The sequence below is a fragment of the Miniopterus natalensis genome, chromosome 1 (assembly GCF_054644295.1).
Source record: "Miniopterus natalensis isolate mMinNat1 chromosome 1, mMinNat1.hap1, whole genome shotgun sequence".
Taxonomy (NCBI): domain Eukaryota; kingdom Metazoa; phylum Chordata; class Mammalia; order Chiroptera; family Miniopteridae; genus Miniopterus; species Miniopterus natalensis.
Window position 1 is genome coordinate 117,731,432 of NC_142081.1, and position 16,536 is coordinate 117,747,967.

The following is a 16,536-nucleotide window of genomic DNA, read 5'->3' on the forward strand; positions in this document are numbered from 1 at the left end:
TGTGATGTTATCTCATGTGGCTCCAAATAGTGAGACTGTCTATCAGTAATTGTGCCAGGGAGGGAACTCCACACAGGACATTCCTAAATGTGCCATCTGCAATTTTCCACTGCTCATTGCAGGAGTAGAGACAGCAAAAATTCCTTTATTCCTTTATGCAGCCATGAATCTATTAGTCATTCATGCATCAGGCAGATTGGTGCCTCTGAAATACAAAGACTGCTGCTATGGGTTATATGAGAGGGGATGGAGGCTGTGTATTACTGTTCAATTTAGAAGTTTTCATTCATTTCTTCCGCTTGCTGATTCTTGTCTTTAGTTCCATGAAACCAAGAGTGATGGCTTAGGGCTGCTGGTGGGGTTACCCTGCCCCTACTTGGGACCATTGGGGACTAGGCCAACTATAGAAAGAGCTCTTGTCTGTGTTGCAAGTGGAATGTGGAGCTGCTCTCCCACCCAATGCCTGGTGGACGTGTGCCCCAGAGCGTGACCAGAGGTGTAGTGTGTGTGAGTCTGACTGTGACTCTCGGAATGAACCCACCACTGACATCGCCTGACTCTTTGGGTCCATTCCTTCAACTCCCATCTTGTTCTCCTCTTTCTACACATGAACGCAACTCCAAACAGGATCCTCTTCTCTAGTTCCTCTCTTTCTGCTTGGGTTCCCCAGGCACTCGATTCTATAAATGAGCAATCTAAGATCCCCAGGCCATGAAGAGAGCGAGCAGTGGTACCACGCCCAGAGATGCATAAGTAGAAGTGTCCAACACTTAGTTGACACCAAAGATGGAATGGATGAGTGGAATGCAGACCGCCCTACTTCAAAACAGAGACACTGTCACTTCATATTTGAATCCTAACACTTTGCCTTATATTGGGTTTATCTGAAAGATAATTCACAATGGTTCCAAAGTAACCCTAATTTTATTTTCTCTCCCTAGTTTCCCAGTTGTCCTTTATTCTACCATTTAGTTCCCTGTACATAGGCTATAAATTTTATATTTTACTAAAACACTTAGTCTTACTTTAGGCTCGCTTACATTTTTGTGCTGATCTTACTATTAATTTCTACCTCGTATTGATGCTGACCCATCTGGACATCAGTTTTCTTATTTTTAAAATAAGGAGATGACAGTAAATTATCTCTAATCTCTCATTTTCCAACTTTAATATTCTATGTACCTATGTGTTTATGACTATTAACCATAAAGGCTGTTAAAATTAGTATTTCCACTTCTGATGATCCAAATTGTTATGAGGGTTAAAAAAACACACAACACATGATGGCTGGTCTCATCCAAACACAATTTACCCTGGTATTAAATAGGACACTTGAGGTCTATTAAAAATTCCATGAATACAAACATTATCAGGTAACATCATTGGAAGTGAGTATTTTTCTCTTTGCTAATGATTCTGTATAAGCAACAGGACCATGAAATTAACTTGATGTCTCCAGAATGAATGACTGGCTTTGTGTGAACTGGAACTGCAGAAATATTGTGTAAGATATTGGACTTTAAGGTACGTTTCACATCCAGTGTCCATCTAGCTGTAAAGGATAGATGGCTGGTGCCTCAATGACTGCCTTCATGAATCCCTGGACAACTAACTCTAACTTGGAGCCAAGCCTCCAGCCTTGCCAGGACATTGCTTGCCTGGCTCCAAACCTCTGCTGACCTCCCCTCTCCATAATTGAGTCCACTTGGCAACCATACACAGCAGATCTCTACCCCAATTTACCTGAACAGCCCTTTTTCACATGTCTTTATCTTTGCATAAGGGTGATTTATAAATTGTAAAAACAAAAATGATTTAGTTTGTATATGATTTATTCAATCTTCGATATAAATAAATTTGCAAGTAAAAAAGAAATCTTATGGTTGGGTCTGTGTTCCAATTTCTCATTCTGAAAGTATGAAATTAATAGGACTAATTGGCCTCTTTTTTAGGTCTTTGCCCTGATAACATGTCTTCATCAGTTAATCCATTTACCTCTTCCATTCAGCTGCTCTTTTCCATCAGCATCTTGCTCTTTCGACCTGCTTAAGCTTTGTCATCATTAAAAAAATAACTTTCCATTGATCTTGCCTTCCCTCTAAATCATTCACTTCCATAATTCTGGGAAAACGCTAAGAAGCTCCAGACCCTGGTCTGAAGTCTCCCACTACTACGCACACCATCCTGGTACTTACAAGGCCATCAAAGACCAAATCCAGTGGCTTTGTTTCAATCTATACTCCCACTCTCCTCCAGTTCTCCACTTACCTCTCTGAGCATCCTTCCTCAGTCTCCTTTTCCTCTGTTCCTTCATATTCTCCTAAAATAGTGGTATTTCCCAAAGAGTTTACCTGGCCCTTTTGTCTTTACAGAATACTCCTATTAATGACCACACCTACTTCTGTGGTGTTAACAACCATCCAAATACACAGACATTATCCTCAAATGGATATGTACAGCTCACACCCCATCCGGAGCACTGAATTCATGTGTTGAACTCTACAAGGGACATATTGTAGACCTTTAAATTCAAGTTTCCAAACTCAGTAGTCTACCTTTTTACTCAGTCAATGGCATCAACATTCACCTGTTCTTCAAGAGAATAGTCTTAACCCTTCTATTTCTATTACCCAGCCCACCCTGCACCATGTAATCAGCCTCTCCATTTTGGTGATTATACCATTCTGAGTTTTTCAATATGTCCTTTCTCTCCATCCCCAAGGCCACCACCCAATGCTTCTCCATAGCTTCTCTTATAGCCTTTATACCACCTCTTTCTCTGCCAACTCTGTTGTAACAACTGCCTGTTATCATTGTAAAATGCGGTTTTGAGTAATTACTCCTCTGTTTTATAGAAAACTTTCATAAGCCCCATACTATCTACAGGATTACTTCAAATTCTTCACAGAGCACAAAAGAATTTGTCCAATTTGGATGTCCTCTATAGACCCTTGGTCTCCATGTCCTCTATAGATCCTTGGTCTCCCCAACACATAGCTACTCTCCAGACACAACACCCTCCTTTCCTGTTCCCAGATGTCTGTGTACGTTCCTACCTCTGTGCACAATTTCCCTCATTCTTTCCCCAATGCTTCCTCTCTTGGCCTCACTAGCACATTTCTACCAGCAAAATTTTGCCACTTAAATGTCATCTTCAGTGTGAAACCTTCTCTGGCTTCCAGGCCTCAATGAATCACTCTTGGTTTCTCCTGATTATTATTACAATTTATTGAGTCCTACGTACACTAAATTCTAGGTGCTGTGTTATGCCAAAGATTCACAAGTAGTTCCTTCTTTTACTGAAGATGTTGAGGCCCAGGACACCAAGTGGGAGGTCCTGGCTCTTTGGGCCATTGCCCCCCTAGTAGCTCATGCCATCTTCTTCTCAGTGCTGACTGAACATGCCCCTGAGGGCACTCATCACCAGCATCTTTATGATTATGGCTAACACAAATTGAGAACTTTCTATGTGACAGGCAGTTCACTTATGTAATCTGGAATCCCCCAACAACAGATCTGACACAGATACTCTTACTATCCCCATTTCATAGTTAAGGAAACTGAAGTGCAATGATTAACTTTCTCCCAGCTAGATCGTGGCAAAACCCAGACTCAGTTCCAGGTCCATTCCACCATAAAGCTGGGTTTCTTAACCATGGCACTGTGGTGTCTCACACTGCTGGGGTGGTTCGCTTTGTACATCAATGTGTCACGCAAGTGCTTAGTGGCATTAGCTTCTGAATGCCTATCTACCCACTGCTGGGGATACTACAACTACTTAACAGAACTTTCTGATTCCAACAACTCATTGGGACTAATACTTTTTATTTTTTACCTTATCTGCCAGAGTGGACTCCTCCCAGCACCTGTCTTTGGGTTTAGTTTCCTATTTCCATGCTTGTAACCAGATCATATTTGAGGTTTTACTTCCTCCAATCTGTTCCCTCTCGCTACAGTTTAAGTCAAGCCCAGCTGCATGCTGAGATAAGGCAGTGGTTAATAGAAAAGCCAGTCTTGTGTATTATATCTCAGGTGGGTGGAAAATCCTACTCATGACCACAGGAGGGAAATAATGCATCCACGGTGGGTGTGCCTTTGGCCTAGGCTTTGTTTTATTCACATGCCATTGTGCATTGAATTCTATGGTTTATGGACTCTATGAAGGACAAGAAACCATACCTGGCACCATACAGAGGGAGGGAGCAAGTGATGGAGAAATGCCCACCGCAGACAAAACTATGAGGTAGACAGTTTGTCTCTGCCCCATTCAAACTTCTCTTGAAGGCCCCTCGTCTGCTTCAATGCTTTATCTTGCCTTCATTTTGAAAGGCTATGTGGGAGAGCACAGAGTTCCTTGTTGGTAGGTATTTTCTTTCTTCAAACTGAAAATACCATCCCATTGTCTTTTTTTGCTTCCAATTATCACAACCAAAGAGCCAGCATTCAGTTTGCCACTTCCTAAAAAGGTAATCTGTTCTCCCACCCACCCACCCACTCCCCTGGCTGAATGTAACATTGTTTCTCCATCATTAGGTGTGTTTTGTTTTGTTTTTTAAAATAAGCATATCTTTCTATTTATTCTGCTTGGCTGTTTGGGCTCCTTGGAATTCTTCTTTTTGTAAATTGATGTCTTTCACCAGTTTTAGAAAAGTCTTAGTCATTAGCTCTTCAAATATCATTTCTGCTCCATTTTCCTCTCTTCTCTTTCTGGGATTACAATTAAATGTATGTTGTATGTTTTTATATCTGTCTTCTATGTGTCTTAACCTCTCCTCTGTATTTTTTATCCTGTTGCATATCTATGTTATTTACCAGATAGTGTCTTCTGACTTTTCTTTCAGTTCACTACTTCTATCTTCATCTCTGTCCAATTTGTGTAATATGACAAAAAAAAGAAAAGGAGAAAAAAAACCACAAAACTTCCACTGAGAATTTAATTTAAGCTATTGTATTTATCCAGTTATAAGTGTTCAGTTAGCTCTTTGTCTTTCTTTTTTTATAGTTTGCAATCCTTACTAAAAGTTCTAAATTTTACTTTTACTTCCCTAAGCTTAGTAACCATAGTTGTTTACCAACTCGTGCCTGGTAACTTCAGTGTCTGGCATATCAGTGCATTTGTTTCCGTTGTCTGTTACTATGTTGTATCTCATTTATGTTAGATTGTCTTCTCATATATAGGAATATCTTTGATAGTGCACTGGCTATTGTATATGAAAAGTTACTGGTAGAAATGAGGTATAGGATGATTTTTATTTCCCTTTGAAGAAGGTTTTAAATTACTCTTGCTGGACGATCAATGCCTAAATGCATTAGCAGTACAGGGTTCCCCTCATTATTCTATGGCTTGAGATTTTGGGGGCCACTCAGGTGACTTGAAGCTAAGACACGGTCTCTGTGAAGGCTGTTTTACTCTCATTCTACCTAGGATTCATGACGGTTTATCAGGGCTCCACCCTCTTCAGGCCCTGAACTGAAACTTTGCTCCTCTTTGCCCTGAGAGGCTCTCAGAAGTGCTGCTAATTCCTTCTGGATCAGCAAATGCCCTATGGACAGAAGCAGTCCCCAGTATTAGGCTCGGGTCTCTCTCTGACATTAACTCAGAAATTTTACTGTCTTTGTGAGGTCTTTCTTATACATAGGAAGATGTTTTTAAATATCATCCAGATTTTTAAAATTGTCTTTGTCAGGAGAGTTGGTCTGAGTTACCATTACAGAAAGTAGATATCCTAAAGCTTAAGCTTATTTAATGTTTTGCTAATTTAGATTATGAAGGTTAATATCTAATCATAATTCAATGTAACTTTTAAGTACATTAATTATTTAATCTCATAAAATAATACTTAAAATTATGCCATTAAACTGGACTTTTAAAAACATAAAACAATTTTTAACTTTTCTTGGGTTAAATGTGAAAGTTAGCCAGTTGAGGTTTGTATAAGAATACATCAGGAAACTAAAACAGAAATATCCATTAGCTAGGAGAATATGGTTGGTATTTGAATAAAGTGTTACAAAATACAAATAGAAGGTGGAAACCTTTTGTTATAAAGAATTAAATTAAAACCAAAAAGAATATCTCAAAATACAGTCTTTTTCACTCATCCATTAAGCATATAGCATTAGTTACAGGTGAGAATGTGTTGAAGTTGCTGGCAGTAGCAGGACTTATTGTCATCTAACCAACTAATAGTCATATCCCCTCTCTTCCATCCCCATCTCCCAATATATTCTGTCCTATCAGAGAGATTTGTTCAAATAGCAGATTGGGATATCCTGATCTCAATAAAAGTAGAACCCCATGAGAACTTCCAGAGGTTTAAAAATAACTGATTTAAAGTAATTATAATAAATCCATTCCTCCATTCTACTATAATTTCCTAATCTTTATTGCAGCCAATTCTGGACAATGATAATGTAAAGGGGTTTCTATGAAAAATTTTCCTTCTTGATTAAAAAAATACAGAATAGAAGCAACTAACACTATTTCTTCTCCCTTTTCCCAGACTTGAACTCATATAAAATATTCAAGCTGCTGCAGTCATTTTTTGACCATGAGGTAACAAACACAAAGTGAAAAGCCAACACACTAAGAAAGGTAGAGCAGAAATTGAGTTTCTAAACAATTCTGAGATTATCTATCTCCTGATTTGTATGTAGGTAAAAAATAAATGTCTTCATATTTTAAGTTGCTAAGTGGTAGGTTTCCTATGATTTGATGTTGAAAACACCCATAACTAATATATTTGATAAATATGCTCATACGGCAAAGTTTGACCCAGGTTTGACTCTAGACAATGCTTGAGATTTGTGTCACTTACTATAATACAAGAGTCCTGAGGTTCAAGGTCAAAGTCAGTGACGTTCAAGAGAACACGGTGATGTCTTTCCACTTGAATGACCCAGGAACAGTCAGTGTTACTCCTATAAGGACTGGGGTAATTTGGAGAATGAATCTCACCACTGGGAGCCTGGAAAATCCCACCACAACCTGTAGGTAGAAAACCCAATTCAATAATGAGAGGAATCCCTGATGCATAAAACTTTACCCCATAACCTGGTAGTATAGGACAATATGCTACTTTGTTTGACTACCACTTTTAGGTAGTCTGTGCTAAACATTTTGAAGACATCAATATCCACCATTAATTCATTCATCCCAATAAAACAAAGGACAACTAAGAAAATACTTCAAATACTTTAAATATTGATGCCAAAAATTATTTTTAAAATACTGAAAAGTAAGCGTAAATGAAATCATGTCTTCATAAAGCCATAAAAAGTCTTGCCATGGTTCTCTAAAAATATAGCCAGTTGTAAGAATAGCATATCTCCTTCCAAGAATTTTGATTAATTCAGTAGTGTATGCTTTTATAAACAATTTAATATCTGCAATTTAAATTTTAATATGCATGGACACAGAAAACAGTGTGGTGAAGGCCAGGGGAGAAGGGGTGGAGGCTGGGTGAAGGTGGGCAAAGGGGGGGAAATGGGTGTCATCTGTAATAGTGTCAACAATAAATCAATTTAATATTCTGGATCTGGTACAGTTATTCAATATTTTTATTCTTATGATGTTATCAAATACCTTTCAATGTCTACCTCTATGACCCGTTATTTCTTGGAATAGTGATGGTACAAACCAATAATGGAAAAATTCAGTATTATTTTCTAATAACTGCAAATCATTTTGGGGTAATTAAATAACACATATTTATAATTCTAATTAAAGTCATACACTGTTGACTTCAGGAAACATGTGATATACTTACTGTATTACCCTACAGTTGCAAAAGTGGGGCCATGAGGTAGCTTGAGGTTACATTTTGCTTTGGCATTTTCTAGAAGTCACTAACATCTCTAAAGCTTTGATTTCCTCTTTACTATGATGAGTATATGAAATGAACGTCCCTCCCACAGTGGTTGTGATTAAATGAGATGATTCTTACAGAACCGTTATGAAAGCTCCAGGCACAAAGTATGCATTCAATAAATGTGGCTGTTATGAGTAGTTGTACAGGTTAACATCTACTAAAATATTTTGAGCATTAATTTATTTTATTTAAACAATCCGTTACAGATAACTTATTCAGACTGCCTAAGTTCCTGGGCAGAATGTCACTGTCTAATATCTGGTAATTCCTTGGAATTCACAGACTTAACATTTACAGCTTTGACATTTGCCAAGAATCTAAAGGTCTAAACTGTGGCAAGAAGAAATTTACATTTTCTGATGCCCCAGTTTGAAGTTGGTGAACAGGCACAAGTCCTTAGAGAGGAAGTGAGTCTAACCAACCACCCACTCCTGCTCTCGCCATGGATCCGTGTATGTTCCTTGTTTTCACATACACCGTGACTCTTCAGAAGTCTACCCCATTTTTTAGGGAAAAGTATATGCCAAAGCAGTATTCACCACTTGGGAAGTCACAAAGTTGTCAGGATGTTGTCTCTATACCTCTCTCCAATCATTTCATGAAAGTTAACAAGGGCTCGGTTCACTCACCTCCAGGGATGGCTTGCCATGAGACATTGAAGCCTCTCCCACCTATGAAGCTGTCAGTCACAAATCGGATTGCTAGCTCATTTCCTGTGCTGGAGACCTGCATGGGATTCTCAGATGATCTCCGGGCACACAACTGGGCTATTCTGGGAGAGTGGAAATCGGGGCCTCCATAGATCTAGAATGGGATGCAGGACAAAAGATTTAAATTAGAGATGTACTTAAGCAATTACAGCCCTCCCGTGACTCACTTTTACCACCAGTTCTTGGACTTTATTATCACTAGAAATTGAAATCTCAGCCTCCTTGGGTGGGGATGAACTATAAACTTGAGCAGGATTTTCAAAGGCACTCCCTCTGCCCTGGGAACACACAAGCTCAACCACCCACGAAATGCCTGCTTATTTTATCAGCCAGACTTGTAGAGCTGAACTGCATAGATGATTCCTCCTTATCTCTCCTCTTCCTGTTTTTCACGTCTTCAAAAGATTTCCTGTTTTCTTAGGCAGAGGCATTGCCCCTAATGCTGTATCAAGTCTGATTTTCCAGCTCTTCTAGGGTTAGTATAAAGCCATTTTGTTGGTGAAAATCAAGTTCATTGAAGGCTATTGCTCTCTCAGTTATATTTTTAGGATTTTCCACTTTGTAATATGAATATTTTTTAAGATTAGGCATTTAATTCATATTTTTCCTTCTTCAGACGGAGTGAAAATATAACCTCTCTGAGCGTGTTCTGCAGTATCCTCAAGAAAGGAATCCTTCTCTGTTCCTACTCCCAGCATGCCCACTCTCAGGAACATGACCAAGAGCACCAACTTCTGCTCAGGAATTGCCCTGTGCACTCTGCCTCAGTATCCAGATGTTTCTCTCTTGATCCATCACAGTTGTCCTCAACCTTAGGCTCCTCCAATGTGCAACTGTCTATCTGACTGGGATCTGACACCCCAGTGACACAGTCCTCCCACCAAGTATCCACTTGGTCTCACATCCAGCATCTTGCAAGCAAGTCTAGTCCAGCCCAGGCCAGGCCTCCAGGTCACCTCACACACAGGTTTCTCAATGGCCAGTGGGCCCTGCTTATCCAGTGTATGTGTTACATGGAGGAAGGTGGGGAATATGGGGAAGATAAGACTCAAACAGAAGATACTGAAAAATAAAATTAATGCCCTGACTGGGTGGTTCAGTCAGGAACATCGTCCTGTACACCAAAAGTTTGCAGGTTTGATTTTTGGTCAGGGCACATACCTAGGTTGCGGGTTCCATACCCAATCTGGGAGCGTATGGGAGGTAACAGATCGATGTTTCTTTCTCACATCGATGTCTCTCTCTCTCTCCCCCTTTCTCTCTGTAAAATCAATAAAAACATATCTTCAGGTTAGGATTTAAAAAATGTTTTTTAAAGTAAAATAAAATTAGGCTTCTGGTCAAGATGGAGACATAGGTAAATGCAGTACTTGAATTCTTTCACTACCACATCAAAATTTCAATTAAACTACAGAACAACCATCAGAATCAGTCTGAAATATAACTGAACAGAGTCCTACAACTAAGGATATAAAGAAGAATCGACATCGAGACTGGTAGGAGGAGTGGAGATGCAGAACAAACTGGTCCCACACCCACGTGTGTCAGAGAAAAATAAGGAGGGATATCTCAGCTACTAAGGAGCAAGAGGTTAGAGACCCACACCAGGCCCCCCAGCCAAGGGTTCCAGTGCTGGGAAGAGAAAACCCCACAACCTCTGGCTATAAAAACCAACGGGGATTGTGGCTGAGGGAGGCAGAGGGCTTCTGGAGCCCCAGGTGTTCCTTTTTTTTTTTTTTTAATATATCTTTATTTTTTATTTATTTATTTATTTATTTATTTATAATATATAAATATGTAAATATATAAATATATATATACACATACATATACATATATACACATACATATATACATATATACATACATATGTATGTATATATATACATATACATACATATACATATACATATATACATATACACATACACATACATATACATATATACACATACATATATACATATATATACATACATATGTATGTATATATATAAAACTTTACTGATTTCAGAGAGAGGAAGGGAGAAGGAGAGAGAGAGAGATAGGAACGTCAATGATGAGAGAGTCATTGATCGGCTGCCTCCTGCACGGCCCTGACTGGGGATCGAGCCCACAACCTGGGCATGTGCTCTGATGGGGAATCAAACCCTGATCTCTTGGATCCTAGGTCGATGCTCAACCACTGAGCCATGTTGGCCAGGCCCAGGTGTTCCTCTTAAAGGGCCTGCACACTGACTTGGACTCACTCGCTCTGACTTCCAGCACTGGGGTAGCAGCTGGAAAGGCACCAAGGCATATGGACAGGAACTGAGTCATCTGGCATCAGAGTAAGAGCTGGAGGGGCAGCTTCCTCCCAGACAGAAGAGCTGGCAGAGGCTATTGTTCCTTTTCTGAGCCCTTGCCCCACAGAGCTGGCATATCTGAGACTCTTATCAACCTGGCTCACACTGTTAGCCCCACCCTGGTGATTCCCAACTTGCAGGCCCACCCAAGCTGTCCCCACTGGCTTTTCCTTACAAATGGCCTGTCATGGCTCATGCTTCAGACTTTCTTAAAATCTCTCAAACAGGCAGCATCTGGCTTCGGTGTGCCCCTTAACTCTAATTAGTCCCAGGCCCAGCACTAGCAGCCAAGGTTACCCTAGCCAGCAAAGCTATCATTTAGAATCAAAGGACAGATGAAGAGCTTCTCAGACAAGAAAAAGCTAAAGGAGTTCATCACCACCAAACCAAGTATTACATGAAATGCTAAAGGGTCTTCTTTTATTTATTTATTATTTTATTTTATTTTTATTGATTTCAGAGAGAAGAAGGGAGAGGGAGAGAGAGAAGCACCAATGATGATAGAGGTCATTGATTGGCTGCCTCCTGCACGCCCCCTACTGGAGATGGAGCAACCCAGGCATGTGCCCTGACCGGAAATCGAACCAGGATCTCCTGGATCCCAGGTCGATGCTCAACTGCTGAGCCACACCAGCCGGGCTAAAGGGTCTTCTTGAAGAAAGAGAAGAAGGAGGCGGAGAAGGTCAAATGTATGAACAATAAAATGGCAATAAACACATATCTATAAAAAAAAAAGAAAATGATTGCAGAAAATAAAAAGTTGACAAATATATGAAACTCAGTAAAACATCATGGAACAGAATGCTCTGGACTTTGAGCCATAAAGAAGAAAATCAGGCAGTTTCCCTCATTTCAGACAGAGAGAGATAACATGCCATCTTGTGAGAAAACTGACAGAATCCAGAATCAGAGGCTGTTTCTGAGTTTATCATATGATTTTCTTTTTTATATTTATCATATTTGTGTACTGATATATTTGCCTTAAGGAATAAGTGGTAGCATTTTCAACTTTAAAATAAATTAATTAAATTAAAGATTATTTTAAAAAGAAGAAGATATTAACCCCTACCTTCAGGTCTTGCCAAGTTCAAATTTGTGGAGGAAAGACAGTTTTGGGCAATAGTTTTCAAGCACATTGGTGTCTGGGTCCTTCCCTCCGCCCCACGGGTATGCTCATCCGTCTGTGTTCAGGGTGGGAGCCAGGATAGCATGGCTCCTTAAGGTTTGTGTGCCGGGCCCCCCTGTCCCTGTGACTGTGCTGCTTTCCCCCTCCAGTTGCCCCCTCCCCACTCCTCAGGACCCCTGCCCTTGCCCACCCTCAGGGAAGCTGCTGACTGATGGGGGAAAACACTCAAGTGTTCTCTGGGGAGAGAGAGGGAGAACAACAAGCCTTCTTTGGGGGAGTATGTGATCTGAATCTATAATGATTTCTTTGTCTGATTAATTCCCCCAGTCATGCGGGAAAGGCCCAAATGAATGAAACTGCTGTTCCGCAGAGGGCCGAGTACAAGGACTGTAATTGCAGAGGAACGAAGCAGGCTGACGGCTTCATGCTTATTTTCATTAGGAGGAGCTATGTTTGTGTGCCCTCCCCCCCTCCAGCCCACCCAAAGCAGAACTTCAGGAAGAGCCCTGTGTGGCCCTTTACACGTACACATATGCAAATGCAGGGGACAAGATTGCTTCTGGTTTCATGTCTTTCCCAAGCTGAAGGTCTCCCTGCCCGCGCGCCCAGGGCGCAGTCCTCAGAGCATGACACTGACAGCATGTGCTCCTAATCATCCAAGCCCAGTAAGCGGCCCATATTTGGAGAGAACATTGGGCACAGGGGTTTAGTTCTAACAAAGAAAACTTGCGCGTCGGCAAAATAGTCTTTGTTTTCCCTGCTCGCGGGCCCCCTTGAGAACACAAACATAACGGATGTGAGTCGGCTGGGCCTAGAAGCCTCCAGAAGAATAAACACTACCACTTCTGCTTCCCTTCCTCCTGGGCTGGGCTCACAAAAGACCTTCGCGGAGAGACCAGAGGCAGCTAACTGCCCACACCAAGCAATTGTCTAGGTTTATAGCACCGAGGAGTGGATTTCCTTTTCTGCTTTATGCCGGTTTGGGCTTCTTTCTCAGAGGCTGAAGAAAAATCAGCCAGTGTTTCCAGGGCCCGAACAATAGAAAGACACTTTTGGCTTCTACAGATAAAACCAACAGTTAGCATATGACCCTTCAAAAGGAAAAGTTGGAAAGAATGTCAGGGTGTGGTTCATTGGACTACAAAGTATGACTAAACTGTAGGGGGAAGAGAACTGTTCTGATGATTAGAGATGAAAAAATGTGTTTTTAGCAAATTCTTAGGATATAGAGCCTTTCAAAGTCTGTGGTTTTGACCTGTTTGGAATATTTCTTTCTGCTCTGTTAGCTCCATTTATTGCTACAATCAAGTCAGCATCCAGGGTTCTGAGTAACCAAACGGCTGTTGATTAATGCAATTGGCCGCTTTCTGGATACGGATTTTTGAGGGAGAAAAATATTGGCTCCTGCTTAAATTAGATGAAACCCAAGTAAACCTAATACCTGGTGACAGTGAGGGGCTACTTGGCTCTGCTCAGCAGGACAAGATAGGAGAATGTGTAGGCTGAGGGCAGGCGGGTCAAGAGAGTCAGAGGCTTCTGGGCCACACACCCACCAAGGGTAACACATTTTGAAACCTCTTGCTAACAAGATATCAGCTTCTATGGTATGAGGGATGGAAAAAATCATTTTATCATGTAGACAAAAAAGGGGCCACATGCTAAATCTGACAAGCTCAGGGGAAGCCAGCACGGCAGCCCACACAGACTGAGAAACCTAAAGTAACCACATAGGATGCTTTGAACATAAAATTTCCAAACTAAAGGCAGATGGTGACAGGTAGTCACATCCTAGGCCTGTAGCTTCTTTGACAAAGGTCCATCTTTACCTTAACTGAGCCTGTCTATTGTCTTTTTCCATCTAAGATAACAGACCTTGGAAATGTCAGAGTTAAGCCCCTTTTCCAGGCCCCTCAGGGCACAACCTTTGCACCAGAGCAGGAGACCGCGGTACTCCTCATGGAATACCATCCCTATGTGATGTGTTAATTATTGATTATCCTGTACCCACTAAACTAAAAGAAGGACTAATCTCTTGTTTTCCTTTGTATCCAATCCCAGAGATTCCCTGCTTTGCTTTCTCCTGCCTCCCTAATCTTTCACCAATGGATTTCATGTGACCCTCCTTACATCCCCTTCTTTGACCCTAATGTATAAAATAAGCTGAAAAACTGCAATTCTCCAGGGTAGTTGTTGATTTTGCTTCTCAACAATTATTGTCAGTTTGGCTCAAATAAACTCATAAAAATTCTCTACAGGTTTGGACGTTTCTTACATCAACAATCGTCATTAGAGCAAATTTATTGAGCATTTGCAGAGAGGTCAAACAAGGTTTTTGAACAAAAAGTAAGGAAGTTACTCATTTTAGCCTTAATAAAAAAAACTCCCAAAATATTTAAAGGCCTTAAAATACTGTTCCAAGCCTTAATTTTGATGGGACATTGGGAGATGACCTTGTCCTAATAAAAATAAGCCCCAACCCCGGCCGGGTGTGGCTCAGCCATTGAGTGTTGACCTATGATCCAGGCAATCGGGGTTCGATTCCCCGTCAGGGCACATGCCTGGGTTGTGGGCTCGATCCCCAGCAGGAGGCGTGCAGGAGGCAGCAGACCAATGACTCTCTCATCATTGATGTTTCTGTCTCTCTCTCTCCTTTCCTCTCTCTGAAATCAATAAAGATAGATTTAAAACATATAATAATAATGAGCCCCACGCCAACCGCAGCATCTTCTCGCAGCCTTTCCCGTGCAGGCACAGTGCCCTGATTGAGTGCTACCGCCTAGAGTCCCTGCTTTGTCTTTCTGTCCCCAAGGCTGCTTGCAGGGAACAGTCCCGGTCTTTTCTTTCTCACGTAATGGGTGTGACAAAACCCAAAGCACAATAAACCCATTTAAGTTTGCCAAATGGGCTTTGGAATAGGAACATGAAGGGTTAGGAACATTTCGAATTACTGTGGAAAAGTCTGCTCCAGCCCTTTGTAAGCGTCGAGGGCATTTATGCAACTGGGAAACATCCTTGCTAGCAGGAGAGACCACCCAGAGGTTCCACATTTGAGTGTGAGTCCTACTTCATATGTGAGTGTGAGTTGTTGCCCCCTTGTTCTCTCCTCCTAAAAAACAGCTCTGAGATGGAGTCATGACTTGGCAACAGTACTTATGTGATGATGAGGGGGTGGGTGTTCACCAAGGACTGACCAGCTCTGTGTCTGACTTCACTTACCGCAGCTTATCATAAGTCCTTGAGAGGTATGTGAGCTGTTAAATGCAGTTCCTAGCGACTGCCCCGCTAGGTGAAGGCACGATTTGAGAACCCCACTTCTTTTCAAGGAAAGAAATTGTTTTGTAATTAAAGTTTTTAAGTGCTAAAGCTTCCATAAAGTACATGCCACTCATTTCAATATCTTGCATACTGACTACCTCTATCTTTTTATACCGTTTCACGGAGTGCTGAGTGGTGGATGCGTTCAGTTCATAGCTCTTCCACTCACCATCCTTGTGGCCATGGGAAAACCCATCAATCTTTCTGAGCCTCTGTTTTGAGGATGGTAAAATGGGGACAAAATTCCGCCCTTACCTCACAGGATTACTGAACATTCAAATGGGAAAGTGGATGTCAAAGTCCCTTTGTAAACCACCATACGTGTGTTATTAGGGTGTGTCAGTCACAGAGACATTTGGATGTTTGCATTCATTCCACAAATACGTATCAGGTGTTTACTATTTGCCAAGTACTCTGTGGCCCTGGGGGGGGGGGAGGGGGGAGGAGTAAAACAAAACAAAAGCAGACAAATACCCAGCCTTCATGGAGTTTAAGTTCTACCAGATATAGAAAGCTTGCCACGATGAGCTGTAGCATCCTGTATGGTGATAGGGGTTTTGTGTGTATTTAGCTTTAAATTTTGCAGATAGGTCAAAGTCCAGGATATCTACTATATGTATAATCCCCTAACGACTAGATCCTTGCAATAAAAAGCTGATTATAATAGATTCTCAAAGGCTATCGTATCATAATTATCTGAAATAAACCCTTTGCAGTAGTGTTGGAAGAGTTCTCTTCAAATGCCTTAGACTGTCTAAGTGACCATTTTGTTAAAAACTTTCTGCAGCAGATGCGTTTTGCATTTGGCCCCATGTGGATCCTCTTAGGTTGCAACTGCAGCTGAGGTAGGCAACTCCTCTGCTTACTGACACGTCTCCCCATGGCCCCCCTTCTCTATACTCTGCCTCCCCAGTGCATTTCCCAGGAGAGCTTCCTTGGACTGGAAGAGTGGGGAGCTAACAATGCCAAGTGCATTCCTCCATCACTGGGGGTGGGAGTTCAGGGACCAATGCCTCCGCCTGGTGTCCTGAGAGGGATGATTCTGAGAAGCAGTCCTCACAGGAGCTCAGAGGCTCCCAGCAGGATTAAGCTCAAGTTGCACCCAGGGGCTCCGCCTTCATTGGCTCTTCCTCCAGCACCCTCCCTCTCACTGCTCCCTACGCTCCTGC

General features: G+C 41.5%; 1 protein-coding gene across 1 annotated transcript in view; it reads right to left on the reverse strand.

The window, feature by feature from the left end:
- The window catches only part of CUBN (cubilin), a 256,784-nt gene that overhangs the window by 126,707 nt on the left and 113,541 nt on the right, over positions 1-16,536 (reverse strand). The window contains exons 30-31 of the mRNA XM_016213239.2: positions 8,501-8,675; positions 6,819-6,988 (exon numbers count right to left, since the gene is read on the reverse strand). Coding sequence (XP_016068725.2) covers positions 6,819-6,988; positions 8,501-8,675 — 345 coding nt within the window. The remainder of the gene's footprint in view (positions 1-6,818; positions 6,989-8,500; positions 8,676-16,536) is intronic.